At 35.7% G+C, this 17,597-nt stretch overlaps 1 protein-coding gene across 8 annotated transcripts in view; it reads right to left on the bottom strand.

Moving 5' to 3' along the window:
• Positions 1-17,597, bottom strand: part of LOC100116365 (dynein heavy chain, cytoplasmic) — a 631,875-nt gene that overhangs the window by 391,114 nt on the left and 223,164 nt on the right. For all 8 annotated transcript variants that reach the window (XR_004228365.2, XR_004228366.2, XM_031933441.2 and 5 more), the window contains 2 exons: positions 17,163-17,473; positions 2,117-2,205 (listed from right to left, as the gene is read on the bottom strand). Coding sequence is in view for 6 of the 8 variants with exons in the window: in XM_031933441.2 (XP_031789301.2) it covers positions 2,117-2,205; positions 17,163-17,473 (400 nt within the window). In the remaining 2 variants the exon portion in view is untranslated. The remainder of the gene's footprint in view (positions 1-2,116; positions 2,206-17,162; positions 17,474-17,597) is intronic.

The following is a 17,597-nucleotide window of genomic DNA, read 5'->3' as shown; positions in this document are numbered from 1 at the left end:
TGTTCCGGGCGTCTACTACTTCTCTACCTCGACCAGTCTTGTAGTATTTCTTCCGAACCCGCTGTTATAGTCTTCTGCTTTGATGACACTTGCTGCGGGCAGCGTCAATTTCTTTATCCCACTAGTATACTGGCGGTCGTCTATTCTTAGAAGCCCTCCTCGGCATCGTTGCGTCGCAGGCTCGGGTAATATTTCCTATTACCTGCTAAACTTTATTATTTGTAGATCTAAACAGCTGTATTTCTTCTAGAGCCAGAAGGAATGTCGCCTTAATCCTTCGTTTACCGACCGACTTTTCTTTATCCCACCAAGTGGTCGTCTATTATTGAGAGCCCTATCTGCCATCGTTGCGTCGCGGGCTAGGGGTTATATTTCTTATTACCTTCTCGACCTTATCATTCGATATTCATTTTGATATTCCTATCTCCATTACTATCGCTTGGTGTCCACTTTTTATGTAATAATCGCTCACTGTCCACGATCTAACCAAGCTAATCAGGCAGCTGCTGACAAACGTTAGATCTATGATAAACCCTGCGTCTCCTCTTTGAAATGTGTAAGAACATCCCTGATTAACTAAGACCAAGTCAAGGAGCGCTAATGCTACCAATAGCGCTCGTACTCTTTCGTTCGTCCTTGGCTGCCCCACTCTACTACCCAGGCGTTAAAATCGCCTGCTATCAGTACCGGTTTTCTTTCTACAGCATCCTGTACTAGCCGGTCCTACAGTTGTCTGCATTGTTCTATCGACGTGTTAGGAGATGCACAGCAGCTGTAAATGTGTACGCCTGCGACCTTAGCACGTACGAATGCTTCATTACCTAAGCATTTATAACACCCAAGCGGCTTATTTTTGCGGTTAGCCACCGGGATTCTGTAGTTGACCTATCCTATTCTGATCTTCTGTAGCTTAGTGATCTTAGCCGCTTTCTAAGCTGGTAACTGTATCACTGCAATCTGCGTGTCACTGTACGTTTATCGCAGAGATCTTATGGTAGAGTCTTCTATGATGTTCTCTTCGCCAATTTCCTTCTGTAGTGCTACTAGTACCTCCTCTTTTGAGGTATATATACGTGTGTGTGCGTGTGTGTTTGTGTATGTGTAACTTTGTAAATAGCTATTTTAAACGAGAGTGAAATTTACAATTATATTGATTTCAAATTCCCACTTGGGGACTATGTAACGGTCTCAAATGGGGCCGGAAAAAGGGAATATGAAAATAAGTTAAAACATAAAAAAATTTCTAAACAAGCGAATCAGCGTCGAACCATTCAGCAAGCAGCAGCAGCGGTCGACTGGAGGAGGAAACAACGGCGGCACTGACTCAAGCCAGAACGTCGATCAGCTCCTGAGCCTTCCTCGCTCGACCGGACTCGGACGGATAGGAACAATAAGTCTCCACTTATAGTAGAAGTTGTTCTAGTAGAAGGTGATGATCATATAGAATACTGTATATTTAATATACAAAGTAAATATGAGTAAAAAAATTGATTTGAGTAAGTAAACGTGTAATAAAATGTCAATTCTTACGTGCATTAAGTGCTACGCACGGACGAAATAATTATTTTTTGCGATTTAGGTCGTAACTATAAAACATTTTTTCTATCAGGTACATACAATTTTTAAAAACGGAAAATTTGTTTAAAATTTAATTTTGTACAAAATAGCCACAATATTTTAATTATAAAACCTTCCTATAAAATATAGGACTACAAAAATTATAGAAAAAAACACATTTGTAGTCAAATTCTATAAGCTTATGCCCTGTTCCTGAAGTTTCTTCGAAACGCTTTATACAAAAGAAGGTGGCTTTTTCAGAAATGAATTATGTTTGAGCACCGGCCAAAAAAAACTTCAGTACAAGAGACGTAAACAGCCGTGCGTGCCTCATTCCAAAAGTGGAAGCTATTTCCTCCCAGAGTTCGACACACGCATCGATAGGGGCGCTAGCGTCTCTACTCTAATGATGCAAACTGTAATAAGGAGTGGAGAGCTCCCAAATTGGGACAACTGCTATGTCGGAGTAGCACTAATGCCTGAAAGCGTTAGCTGCTCTCATGCCGAAGTTTTTTTGGTGCATGTTCGTCTGAACCGTTAAATAAACGTATGTACATACCTTTTCTTGCCAAGCTCCACCAAGCTCATCTCCTTCACCGCAAACTAAATATTCTTCACTACAAACTTTTTTTATCTCATGTTTTAAACCTGTAAAATAAGGTTTAAAAACGTAAATTTATTGGTTTTACTCTAAATAATATGCATGAAAAATATTTTGAATATAAAAACTGCTGCCAATTTACTGGCGTGTAGCTTCCAGGTTAAATTTATAGTTCCATTAAATCTACTATTACATTAAGTGGCTAACGGTGTGCCGTGTGCCTCGTACCTAGATACATTTAACTAAGTCCCCAAAAGTGAGAAATTTTGGGCCTTGAAAATTTTGGGACTCGTGTGGTTGAAGTACTCATCTGCGGATCGTGAACGTCCTCGCCTTGACTTGTACTGCAAACTCCACACTCGGCCTAAAAAAGGTGACTTTACGCCCTTGGTACACAATATACTATTTTAAAACCTTATATTTTTATCTCAAGGCACGTGTTCCACTACTAAGCCAACGACGCACTCATGTACACTTGGCGGTAAGGCATTTTTGCGAAACGTTTCTGAAATTACGCTATCTGATTGATTAGTTTTTGTAAATCAAAAGCTCTTAATGGATCAATTCGAAAAACTACGGATAGTTTACAGTTCCTGCATAACTAACAATAATTAACAAAAACAATTGTTTTTCAATTTCGAATGTTTAAAAAAAATTTATAACTATCTGATCAGTTCTTTATAGAAATATACTTGATGATCCTGTAAGGTTTCAGAGAAAAATACAAATGCGCTCGAGTTATCGTGGTAAGCATTTTTGTAAAAATATTAATTTAAATGTTTACGAAGAAATTAGAAAATAAACAATTTACTTCAAATTTAATTAGTTCTTCGTTATGTTATACTTGATGAATATATAAAGTAAATTGCGTTCGAGAGTTATCGCGGTAACCATTTTTGGGCAAAATATGCCATTTTTAATATTTAAGAAAAAATTAAAAGAAAAACACTCTACTTTTGTCAAACGGCTTCAAAATTTTATCAGTTCTTTGTTATATTATATATCAAAAATAGTATATTGTGTATCAAGGGCATAAAGTGAGCTTATTTAGGCCGAGTGTGGAGTTTGCAGTACGAGTCAAGGCGAGTTAGCCCGAGCCGAAGGCGAGTACTGCAACCACACGAATCCCAAAATTTTCAAGGCCCACTTAGCCCTTGGTGCACACTATATTTTTTGTAACTCATGTACTGATTTCCGCATTTACGCACATGCACACACACATATGTACAAATGCACATGTCACACACACACGCACACGAGACAAAACAAGTAATTTTTTTCTCTTTCAAATGCACTATAGCTGAATTGTTTGTTACAATGGGATGATTGAAAAAAAACGCAAAATAGTGTTTTTCAAAAATTAAAATATGGCCATAAACAGAAAAATAGTTGCGAAAATAAAAAACCGCTGCCAATTCTTCCGCACGTAGCTTCCTCCAACAAAATGTATAGTTCAAATAGATAAAATATTGTTAAAATATACAGTATTGTAGTACAGTTGTACAGTACTTTCAATCTTAATTATTTTACATAAGGAGCATAATATTAATAATAACATAATAATCCGTCATAATAACAAATCATATAATTTTCATGAAAATTTTAAACCTCCCCGGGTATTTAAAATATTGAAAATTCCTCATAACCTCATAAAATCATGAATTGTCTTAAAACATTCTGAACTTCAGTTAGCGAGTTATAAGGTTTTGTAACGGTTTAACTTTCCCCAAGAGATTGGATAGTCAGTCGGTTCCAGGATCTGGATAGGGGAAAGGGGCAAGAAAAGAGTCTGTTTTTATATTCTTAATAATAACAAAATATATTTTTTAAGTAAAGAATAGCAAGTGGGAATCAGTTGTTAAATCCCGGCTGAAACAGAAATCAATTATGCGTCTTGTTAAAAATATTTCGTCTTTACAAATAGATTTGTTTAAATTAACACCGTTGACAATTTACAATAATATCTACGCGATTTCGTTACAAGAATGATTTGGTGTTCGCGGCTACGGTGTTTCGGTACGGTGGCGGTATGACGGATCGGTGGCGGATTTTGAGGTTAGGAATTCATTCGGTATGGTGGAGTCGTGTGCGCACGGCTACACCGATCCGAATGTGTCGCGTAACAACGATCTCGACCGCTCTGTGTGCGCACAGTAACGGTCGGGATAGTGCAACGGGGTTTTGAGGTTATCCCTCGGATTTATGGAGTCGTGTGCGCACGGCTTCACAAATCTTCGTCGCTCGTCTCCTTCCTCTCTTTATCCTGTGTGCGCGTAGAGATAAAGCGAGTCGTGAGATGTCGGCGTAAGGTTGGCTTTGTTGGTTAGGATTTTTACGGTGGCACCGGGTATCGTCACGTGTGCTCACGTAGACGAGGCTCGATGTCGCTCGGGTGTTCCGGGTTGCCTCGTGTGCTCACGACGGCAATTCGGAGTTTCGGGTTTCGGTTCGTCTACCAAATGGTCATGTGTGCTCACGAGACGACTTCGTCGGCGCAGATCTATCTCTCGCTGTTCCCTGTAGTAACGTGTGCGCACGATGCTACCTGGAGTGGAGCTCGAGTAGAACTGTTCATCGTGCCGCGCGATCCGCCTTATAAAGGCGCGCGGTGCGGGTATGTATGGGTGCGTTCACGGCGCACCGCGTATGCCGCTCGCGTCACCTGGCGCGTCGTTGCTGAGTCGCTCGCCGATTGTCGCGCTCCGCGCTCGTGCGGCCTCACCTTTCGTTGCGCGCGCGCTCGCTGCGCATGCCGTGCTCGCCGCGGTCGCCCTAAATGTGCGAGACTCGAGTCTCGTCACAGTTTAAGGGGGCATACCGCCTTCGAAATTTTTATTACTATTCTTAGACATAATTACCTTTATTTTGATGGTTTTAGACCTTCTATATACCTCTATAATACCTACGTATAGTAGGGAGTCCATAATTCACTTACCGTAAGATTCCAAAGGAACGAATGGCCCAAATAAGCTCAAACTCTAGGATATTGTTTAAAAGTACATTAGTTATGGTATGAATGAGGGGATTTGGTTTAAATTTCATAGAAAAAGTTTTATAAGCATATTATTGATTTTTTATCAATTTTTGATTAATTTTAACATAACTATCATGTAACTTTTTTTCTATGAAAAAAATGTCCCGAATTAAGAATCAGAAAACATATATGCATGCCAAATTTTATTACGATCGATCGCGTGGTTCCAGAATTATGACGGTATACATACACACACACCACAGCCATCCGCATTGACATTTTCTAAAAATGCATGAGTCGTACTCCAAACACCTCCAAAGGCGTTTCTACGAAGTTTTAGCGAAACTGAAAATTTTACTATTACAAAGCTTTCTCTTAGGAGGAAGCAATAACTGTTTTTACCGAATTCAGAATCCAAAAATAGATATGCATGTCAAATTTCAATGATATTGACGGAGTGGTTTCAGAAAAATCACGGTATACATACACACACAGATCCATATGGACATTTTCTAAAAATACGTATTCTAACTTTAAACACTTTGAAACCTGTTTTTGATGAAGTTGAAAATTGTACTATTACAAAGCTTCCTCTAGGAGGAAGCAAAACAATCTTGCAATAAAGAAAGTAAATGTTATCCAGTGGTAAAATTCCATGATGTGAAAGATGAAATATTTTTAGAAAAACATAATTTGAAAAAAATATGTGCAAAGACCAAAAATAATAAAACAGTAAATTTAAAAGGATATCAGATTATGACAAGAAACGTGCACAAAAAAGCTAAAATTCATAAAAAAACAAATAGCAACTAGCGCGCCAAGCTTGCCCGCTTCGCGATGCAAGACGCGCAAAACGTTCCGCTTCGCACAAAACGACTTCTGCTCTATGTAAGCGGTCATATTAAGCATGCTGCGAACCTAGTCCTCCAGGCAAACGAGATCCTTGCCAATTTGTCCAGTTGGTCAGCTGCTAATGGTCTGCACATCAACGCTCGTAAAACAAAAGCCATCTGGTTTAGGTCTCGTGGCTATTTGGCTCAGTTTAACGGTTTACGCTGCCTGATATTGTGCTGATGGTCGAGTGATTCCACCGTGCGACTCGGTGAAACTACTAGGTGTAACACTGGACTGCAGACTAACCTGGCGGGAGCATTACACAGTCATCTGCAATAAGATTTTCGCCGCGCTCTCCAGGCTAAGGAAATGTGGCTATTTTCTCCCTCAGAGCTCAAAAATCGCCCTTGTAAAATCGTTAATTTTTCCGTACCTTGAATACTGTGCACTCTTTTTAGACTTATCAAAAGAGCTTTGTATGAAGCTCAAGCGTTGCTTGAATCCCGCCTCGCGGTTCGTGTTCGGCTTCAGTAGGTTCGATCACATCACCCTGGTTTATAAAAAACATAACATTTTGTCTTATAAAGGTAGAGTACGTTATCTCTCCCTATCCCTGCTGGCCAACGTGCTCCGATCGGGTCGTCTTTCGTACCTGCGTAAGAAGTTCAGGTTTCGTGGGATGAACGGGGCGGGAAGCAAACGCGCAAGTGAATTCGACCTTGAATTGAGGCGGTTCCGTACTGACTGTTACGCTAACTAGCCCGAAATCGAAGTTGTGGATCTGTGAAATGGTTTGCCACACGCGTTACGAGCGTTGTACAGTAAACCTTGTTTTAAATTTAAGCTCTTAGAGCCCTGCAGATCCTGCGATGTTCGCTTGCAATAACGACGCTGCCTTTCTTGCCTCTGTACATATTTTCGCCTCAATTGAACTTATAGTTTATCGTCTATTAAGCGCCTCAAAATTGACTCAAAATGTTTTTGGTGTATTACGTACTCTAGCGTGCGCTATTTTATTGTAATTTATTTTATAGTACTTATAATTAGTTTATAAGTACTCTCTCTCCCTCTCTCCCTCTCTCCCTCTCTCTCCCTTGAAACGGTCAGGGCTCTTCTAGGTCCGGTGCAGAATATTTAATTTATATTAATATTAAAGAGCTATGAACATTTACTGCCCTGTGTCGTAATTCTGACGACAGGTCAAAAAAGAGAAGGAAAGTTGAATACAATTGATGATTTAAGTATAGGTCAGGTCCGGGATACCAGGTCGTGGAGTGATATTTCAATAATCATAAACTTTTGTTTTGCATAGAAATAATATGTCTATTATGCAAATTAATTAACAAAAGAATAATGCTTAAATCTGCAATTATTCTTATTGATATACATTATTTACAGTTTTGTCAAGTTTACGATGTATTTTGAAAATATAATAATTATTGTAAATTTTATAAGTTTTTAAACGGATATACATAAATTGTTATATCTTATCAAATGTATAATCTACACTGAAAATTCATTAGAGTTTTAAAATAAAGCGCTGATAATGCTACAAATATATTTTATAAGTATATTAAATTTTATAAATATCGCAAATGTGTATTCTACGCCTAAATTGCAATAGAGTGTTTACTAGTGAGCCTAAATTGCTACTACTAGTTTGTGTATGTATGTTCATGGTTCTACGCTTAAGTTGCTGTAGAGTATGTAGTGACTAGAGCGCTGAAGATGCGACAACTAGTAGCTAGCCCTAGGCCGCGCATGGCCTTTTATAGGGAGCTAAGCGAGCGCATATTGAGCCGCCGAAAAGATCTATGTATTCACGCATCATATACCGAATTGCGCGCGACTCGCTGTCGCTACGTCATCGCTCGCTTACTGCCGCTGCTGCTTGTAGGTAAGGAGAGGGGGAATGCACGCACACATGTGTGTCGCTGAGCCTGCTGCTGGTTGTTGGGCTGTTACACAATTTTCGAGTCCGCTGCTGGCTTTGTAGCGATAGGCAATAGTAGGGAGTCGAATGTTTTTTGATTTGTTTTTATTTTTATTTTAATTACACGATGGATCGTGTGCAGGGCATTACCTCCCTCCCTTCCTGGAGACGGGTTCTTAGCATTAGTTCTTTCGCAATGCTGCATTTGTTAAAATCAGTCTAATGCATGCACCAGAGTATAACTGAAGATATTGGTGTCGTTGGTATCCTATCACAATCTTGGACTTACAAGGAAGCCCCATCAAGACTCCGGCAGTACTACTTCATTAATGAATCAGTATTTTTATCAGGTGAGATCAATGACACCGTCATAGGTTTGAGCATCGATAACACTGGATCTTGGTTGCTGTATTGCTTTCAGGTACAATAATATGTTCTAGATAATTTATATAATTTCATGTGATTAATATAATTAATGTTTTTCAGACGCAGTGCTATGCAGGTTTTATATAATCATGAATTCAGGGCATGAAAACTTGTTTTATTTAAAAAATTATTGACATGAAATTTTTTATTTTTGATTTTAATTTTTTTCTCTTGTTTTATTGATGATGTTAAGTGACGAAGTTTCTGGATTAATATACTTCAAATTTTATACAAATTTCAAGGGTAACCCTCAACCAAAACAATTTCTCCTCCTTCCGCTGAAGCGCGCGTGCATAATATATTGCTTAATTTCTTCATAATTATAATATTCTTTGTTGTTTTCACAGTTGTTATAAGAACTAGAAGATACAATGTTACTCATTTTTAAAAATAATAAGTCTGACGTAAAGTAATAGTCTCTCTTATATTCAAGAAGCGCGAAATGAACAACTTTGCGAATCGCCGCGATGCCGACATATTCGTATTCGTATACGCGTCTATCGCGAGAAGGTCGCACGCGCAATATCACCCTCGCATATGCGCACACACACATGCATTCGATACCAGACACTCTGTGCTGACAAATCTCTCTCTCTCTCTCTCTCTCTCTCTCTCTCTCTCTCTCTCCTGAGACTCTCGTAGACGATGTCCAGGTATCTGGGGGAGGTAAAAACAAAATCTAGGTAATGCGCTCAGTGGTTTTCGATGTATGGATGCAAACAATGCTTGAAGATAATGAGGCACGTGCTCCAGGACTTGTAGATGATGTCTAGGCGTTCGACGGAGGACAAAATCAAGTCTAGGTAGTGCGCACCGTGGCTTTCGATGTGTACACATAGGTTCGGACTTCAGCTCAAAGATGATGAGAACGTTATCTCGGTCTCTCGTAGACGACGTCCAGGTATTCAGCTAAGGAAAAAATAATTTATATAAGAAAAGTCATTACAAGACTTTTGTAGTTTATGCCTATATCCTAATTATATGAAGTTCCTTGGACACCTGGACATCATCTACGAGAGTCCCGGGTGACGAGTTCATCATCTTCGAGCAGAACATATGCACGTACCGAAAGTCATGGAGCGCACTACCTAGACTTAATTTTTATTTCCGCTAGACACCTAGACATCGCCTACGAGAGCCTAGATAACATGTTCATTATCCTCAAGTAGAACTTATAAGACAAAATTTTCTTAGTTCCGGGTGACCGGAACGTATACTAAGAGTCATAATCGACGTAAACATCGAGAGCTTGACATTCGTAAGACTAATTAGGATAGTTATAATACTAATCTAAATAATAAGTGTACATGATAGCATCAAGATTGTATAATCTCAAAATACTATAATTTTAATTTTCTTAAGCGTTGGCTAAGGGTTGGCTTGTATCAATGCAAATCGTTGGCATACTGGGTTGCCCAATAATTAGTGAGCAAGCCATTTTGGTTGGGTTATTTTCTACCAGGGACCACGCATCGAATTATCCCCGTCTGAAGAAGATATTCCTTTTAATATGTCAAGACGTCCATTTCCAGTGAGATTAGAATTTGCAATGACGATAAATAAATCTGAAGGTCAAACATTCGAAAATGTTGAAGTATATCTTCCACTATTGTATTTAGTCACGGTAAATTTTATGTAGCCCTATCAAGGGTAAGATCAAAAGCAAATTTGAAAATTTTACCATCACAATATTCACCAGTAACAAACGAAAAAGATAAGATACAAAAATTAGACTAAAAACATCATATTCAATGAAATATTATAAAAGATAATATAATTGAATTATAATTTTGTGATGATTGTGAACATAAGCGACTGCAAGAGAAATGCGCTGTATATTTTTATAACGTCTAAGGTAGGGTCTGTTTTTTCGGCAAAACATGAAAAAAAAAAACAAATACATTATGCAACAAGGGACTGAAGTCGTTGATTAATTCCGTAGGTGAGTTAACTGCCCAAGCGAAGCGAGGGCAGTGATCACCCGAGGGAATAATCGACTTAAGTCCCGTGTTGCATATAAAACTTTATTCACGACTTAACCGTGTAGCTGCTTTATTCACTTAAAAAGTGGGACTTAAGTCAATGCAAATGAAATTTTCAAAATTTTCAAAAGTTCCATAACTTCACATTTTATTCTTCGCAAAGTTTCGCAGTTTTTAAATTTTCTAAACAATTTATTAATTAAAAAAAAATTTTTTTTTGAAAATCAAAAATTTATATCCCATATTTGCAAGAATAAAGAACCTTTATTTCCTCATTTTCGCAAATAAAGTAACTTCATTCCCTTATTTGCAGGAATAAGGTAACTCTATTCCTTTATTTGTGGGAATAAATTGCTTTATTTCCGCAAATGCAAGACACAAAATGTATAAGGAATAAAAAAGTACTTTAAAAAAGAAAGTTAGAAATAGCAAAGAGAATAAAAGGAAAGGTCAAAGAGAAACAGCCTAGTAAAACTGTTGCTAGACGAATGCCAATAAGTAGTAGATATAAAACGCTCCTCAGACCGATGCAGAGGAACGTAGATCACAGAGTTGAGCTCTTACGCCACTGCTCGATGCAGAGATCCTTAGAAGCTAGGGTTAAGTACCTCTAAGTGCTACTCAGATCGATGCTGAGAAACGTAAGTAACTGAGTTAAGCCCAGACTCCCTCAGACGATGCAGAATGAAGAAGACGAGTTTGATCCTGAACCCCTAATCACCTTGGTGGATGGAGGATGTATGAAAATGTCAAACATCAAAGGAGAAGCCAACTAGGCTAGTAAACGGGCCCCACGGAAGAATTGTTTAACAATAGTACCTGTGTAGGGATTCGGTGTCAGAGGGCCACTTATGCAGAGCTTGCTCTACATACGCCACATAAAAAACACACACACACACATCATATTTATGTGTTATATATTTAACAATTTAATATATACGTATAAATATCTACATAATATTAATTTGATTAAATTTCTATCCAAAATGTCATTTCAAGTTCAATTTAATAAAATTCCTCCAATTCTCATTGAAATTTTGGTTCCTCCTAGAAAAAGCTTCTAATAATGAAATTTTGAGTTTTGTCAAAACTTCTATAAAATACTTCTTGGTGTGTTAGAAGTTTAAATCAAGTGTTTTTAGAAAATGTCTGTATGGATGTGTGTGTGTGTGTACCGTAATAATTCTGGAACTACTTTGTCAATATCAATAAAATTTAACATGCGTATCTATTTTTGGATTCTGAATTTGGGAAAAACAGTTATTTTTTATTTTCTTATCTATTTTTTATGGCCATTTTTTGATTTTTGAAAAACACTATTTTGCGTTTTTTCCGATCATCCCATTGTGACAAACAATTCAGCTAAAATGCATTTGAAAGAGAATAAAATTACCTACTTTTTCACGTTTGGTCCTCGGGATCGGCCGCTTTGTTCATCAGATAAAATGAAAAAGGTATTTTTTTTTTTAAATTCATATCTCTAAAACTAAACATCATAACCTCACAAAAATAATCATCTCGATGGGTAACGTGTCAAACTATATCCCATTAAATTTCAAGTGATTTGGCCACTTATTTTTTCAATAATAAATCGATATGATCAAATCGAAAACTGGAAAATGAGGTTTTTTTTGTGCCTCGATTACGGACGTAAAAAGGCCTTATTGCACTTGAGATTTTGGGAAAAAGTAGATATTTTACGTATTTTTGGCTACGTTTATTGCGCAGCTTTCAAACCCTTATGGTTCTCAAGATATCAAGGTTTCAATTTTTTTTTGAAAATTTTTTGATTTCTTATATCTTTAAAACAATGAAGTCAAATGCTTCAAAATTTTATTTGGTGATTAACCTTAAAAAAAGCTATCTGCTCCTAAAATTTTAAACGATTTCGTCAAGGGTTCTCAAGTAAAGAGCTAAAATGTAAAAATCGATTTTTCTCAAAACTTTGGCTTCCTCTTATAGGGGTATCGTTACACGTCGTTAAAGTCCCTCTCTATGGATTCATGTCATACTGATATATATATATATATATATATATATATATATATATATATATATATTGTTTTACTTTTTCTCTTCAGTGGACCAATATTGCAATATTTTAATGTAAAGATGAAATAAATCACTTTTTCAGGACTTCTTGGAATTTCGGTCTTCCTGGAATTTAAACGATATTTATATATACTTATGATTTTAAACGAGGTTTCTTGGTGGTTAAACTTGGTGTAATTTAATGGTAGCACCATATATCATTTACCATAACTATAATGGGTCAACCTCAGGATCTTCCTGACATCTGAACATCATTTACAGGAAGTGAACATTTTTGTTTTGTAAATTTGTTGTATACTTAGTACGTTGTATTATAGACCATGTCTCGCTATCCAGGAGGTGATTTTGATACCTGGACATTGTCTACTGGAAGTGAACTTTTTTTTATCCCGCCTTTTTTAAGTTAATTCGTCTCATCGTTAGATCTCGATGTAAAGAACATCTAAAAAACTATGACCGTCACCATGACGAATATTTCGCAATTTCCCATTTATCGTCTATAGTGATGTAGTTGTGTCTTGACGTCAAATTTAGTCCTTTTTCTCTGATGTTTTGTCGTAAATAAAATCTAATCCTTTCGGTATTATGTTTAATATATCACATCACATTAAAATAAATATATTTTTTCAATAACTACATTATATTACTTAATATTAATACATTCTTCGAATCTAATTCAAATTTAAATAATAAGAATTATGTTTTAATGTTATGATATAATAACTCCTAATATTAAAATAAAATTATATTTTAATAATGCTGTATTATTTTATTATTGTTTTTGTTTTATGCTATTGTTTGAATGGTAGCACTGAAAATGGAAGCTAATCCTGAATTTTTTGTCGTTATAATTTAAAAACAAAATTATAACGATATAATAATAATGCAGAATACAATAATATAATACAATATACTAACAATACATACATTTTTTTCACTTCCTGCCGGCTTTCGGTTTACTATTGATTAATTTCCCATTCACCCCTTATGATTTTGTTATATAGTCTTTACTCACATCGTATTTAGTTTATCCGTGGTATTTTGATCAAATGGTCGGTTATCCTTTTTATCACCTTCTTCGACTACCGAAAGCTAGCTGATTTGTCTTCGTACAAACGATCCTGTTACGTCCGCATCTAGAATCCAGAACCGTACCATATCTCCAATCCAGCTATAATTTTCTCTAATCGAATATTTATGCTGGATCAGTTCCTTGACTACATAGTCTTGTACCTCATTGCATCTCTATTCGATCTGATATCTGAGATTCTCATTCTTTTTTTCGAGCTTATCCAATTTCACCATTATATCTGGAAATTCAAGTCTTATCAGTGTTAATCAAAGAAAAACCTCCAAACTTAGATGTCTCCTTTTCCTAATGGATTTTGTTTCAATTCAAAATAAATTTATTTTCAAGCCTTATTAAAAAATTCAAGATTTTACTTATATCTCATTTTATGCCACTTGATGTCATAACATAGACGTTCTCATTGTCATCCACTTCCAAGTAAAAAAATCATCTGGATGTAATTCGGATATCCCTAGTTTCTGGTCACGTAGCAGTAGGAACAGCTGCACGTTTTTCTTGTCTGTTTTGATTCAAGCATATTAGTTAACTGCTTTAAAATATTTCAATCAAACTTTAAATTACAATTTTAATTTAATTTTAGTCAAAACATTAGTTTAATTTTCAAAATGCATTTCTGTTTCCCGTTTCAATTAGCGCGCAACATAGCTCGAGATTCCATGCACACATAATTTGAATTAGAAAAATCGAACAAATCAAAACATATTTATTTGCGTGTACATGCGCAGTCAAGCTGTGATTCGCGAAGTTAGCACCATGGTTGGCGCGCACGAGTAGCTAAATTATTTCGTCGCTCTCATGTGCGCTGCGAGTAAGATGGCGCTCAATCGCGCATTGTTTATCTGTTACGAGAGCTCGACGCGCGCACGTGCCTGCTCTAACACGTTGCCTGGCTTCGCTTAAATTCCATGAAATTCATGCCTTGCGTACGATGTTCGCATAAGTGTGTTGTGTGAATTCAATACTTTTCAGCGAAAAACATCACTTTCACACTTTTCACTACCACGCCGAGGAACTCGTGACTTACTTCTTGATTTGGAAATCGCATAAACCTCTTTTTCTGCAGGCCCTGACATCTTATTCAAGCTGAAAAAGGTCGTGTGGTATATATATATATATATATATATATATATATATATATATATACACACACACGAACATCGTACGCAAGGCATGAGTTTCATGGAATTTAAGCAAAGCCAGGCAACGAGTATATATATATATATATATATATATATATATATATATATATATATCAGTATGACATGAATCCATAGAGAGGGACCTTAACGACGTGTAACGATACCCCTATAAGAGGAAGCCAAAGTTTTGAGAAAAATCGATTTTTACATTTTAGCTCTTTACTTGAGAACCCTTGACGAAATCGTTTAAAATTTTAGGAGCAGATAGCTTTTTTTAAGGTTAATCACCAAATAAAATTTTGAAGCATTTGACTTCATTGTTTTAAAGATATAAGAAATCAAAAAATTTTCAAAAAAAAATTGAAACCTTGATATCTTGAGAACCATAAGGGTTTGAAAGCTGCGCAATAAACGTAGCCAAAAATACGTAAAATATCTACTTTTTCCCAAAATCTCAAGTGCAATAAGGCCTTTTTACGTCCGTAATCGAGGCACAAAAAACCTCATTTTCCAGTTTTCGATTTGATCATCGATTTATTATTGAAAAAATAAGTGGCCAAATCACTTGAAATTTAACGGGATCGTCTACTTTGTGCAGCATCGACCGATCATCTTCTGGACAGACTCAACCCCGACACCTACGTTTTATTTGAAGAGCACTTAGAGCTACGTAACATACGCTTTTACGTTGCTAGAAGGTCAATAGGCGGCATACTTGAGATAACGCACACTGCATCTTCTGATACTGTTCGGTAGGCAGAAGCAACCCACAATGCAGCATTTCTTTTATTTGGACCAATCTACTGATTACATCTTATGATATGCATGAATACATAAGGCATTCGTTATTTCATATTCTCAAGTGGATGGCTCAAAAAAAAAAACGGCATATCTACACAAATAATTATTCGCAGCATCCCTTTCATCTTGACCAATCTTAAAATTATCTTCATTTATCCATGTGTATACACACACACACGCGCGCACGCGCACACACACAAACACACACACACGCGTATATATATATATATATATATATATATATATATATATATATATATATATATATATATATAATTACTGTGACAAAATATATAAAAAATATTATTTAAGGAATTTTTTAAATTTTTACTTTATAAAATATCTCAAATGAGATCTATACCATAAGGTATATTCCTCTATTAGGTTTACTTCTAAAATTCTCTTATAAAGTTTGTTATAATTCAAAATCATTTTTTAGATAGTAAAATTGTATTCAAACATACATGCATTGAAGCATTATGATCAATATTTTGATTTAAAAATATTAGATATGAAAAATTCAGGTGTGAAAATCATAGTGATTTTACAATCAATAAAGTATCTTTTGATTATTGCCAACTGAATTTTATCTATTCATAAAATTTTAAAAATCCGTACGCAAAATCACAGAAATCACACAAAAGTTTAACCGAAAATCTCACTTAAGATTTTACAATAAGGATTGTTAAAACGGTATAATTACAGAAGTTGATTCTACACGAGTTGGAGGTTTGCCTTTTGAAAATTTTAAAAATTTTGAAAATTTTGAAAATTTTGAAAATGTGGAAAAAACTACTAAAGTCTTTTCCTCCCAAGAGAGTAATTTTTTCCATCAAAATTTACTTAGAAACAATTTTTTCCTCCCAAGAGAGTAGTTTTTTCCCGCTGCTAAGAAAAACTCGATTTTCCATTCATTTTACATGCATGAATAGTGGCCTTTTTCGTGCACGTATCATGGAAAAGATTTTAAATTATTGAAGCGAACAAAATCATTATCATGATTTGATGACAATAGGAAAAAGGATTTTTTTTAACTACAACAAAGAAAAGGATCAAGATGCTATATAATGCTAACTTAATCAAAAACTTGAACTTAATTATTGCCTTTTTACTCAAGTTATTGTACGCCATAGGAAAACGAGTTTTGTTTTTTAAGTTTTGCAGTTTTTTTCCAGATCTGCTTCATGAAATGACTTGAAATCAAAGTGGTGTATAGTTCTTATAACTTTCAATAATTATGTTTTTTTAAAAGAGTTCGACATTTTCTTTTAGATAAATATTAACTTTTATTAACCTTTGCCATAACTTTCTCAGAAAAAACTAAAATTTAAAAACTAAAAATTTACTAAAAACAACGCGTCTAAAAAATCTAGAATCTGACTGTTTTCTCATCATGTTATAGTGAAAACAAAAAAAAAAAAAAAATGAGACGGTGGATTAAAATACTCTGAGTAGAGGGGAAGATACAGATGTATACAAATGAACACACGTGCGCGCGCGCGCGCGCACACACACACATCCATATGTACGAATATTTTCGAAAAACACTATTTTTCGACTTAAAATGCATCAGAACACACTGCCAACATGTTTCTACACAAACTCCAAAAATTTGTACTGGCCTAGTGTTAAGTTTGTTAAATTATTTTTGGATAGACGGACCTCCGACCGTCCTTAACAGATATGATGAGCATGTTCTATGAAAAATTGATTCTTATAATAATTAAGATGGTGTTTAGTTTTTTCAAGAAACATCGTGTTATAAATTCTTACCTTTCATTTCAGCTCGCGTATAATCAACGTTAGGGAAAACATCGCTCAATAAACTAAAGAGTAATGGTATATCTTCTGCTACTAACTTAGGTACCATAGTTTCGCAAACGGATTGTATTAGAATTTCTTGTTCAGGCAAATTTTCAGCTATTGAAGCTTCATCTATTTGTCTTTCTCCACGAGTTTCCATACCTTCCTTAATTTTTTGAATACGATCGCGTTTAACATTTCCTGCTGAAATAAGAACTGATTTCAACGCTCGTAAACCGAAATCATAATGAGATTGATTTGATAGCTGTTCATCGCACAATCTGAAATTATAATATAACATACCTTCATTATTAAAGAAACAGTCATCATACAAAATTTATGTGCTAGCCTAGTCATTGTATAAAATAAATATTTAGTGAAATGGTTGAATGCTAAAGTTGATTT

The sequence above is a fragment of the Nasonia vitripennis genome, unplaced genomic scaffold (genome assembly GCF_009193385.2).
Source record: "Nasonia vitripennis strain AsymCx unplaced genomic scaffold, Nvit_psr_1.1 unplaced0251, whole genome shotgun sequence".
In the NCBI taxonomy this organism is placed as follows: Eukaryota; Metazoa; Arthropoda; class Insecta; order Hymenoptera; family Pteromalidae; genus Nasonia; species Nasonia vitripennis.
This window is presented reverse-complemented; position numbering and strand designations above follow the sequence as displayed.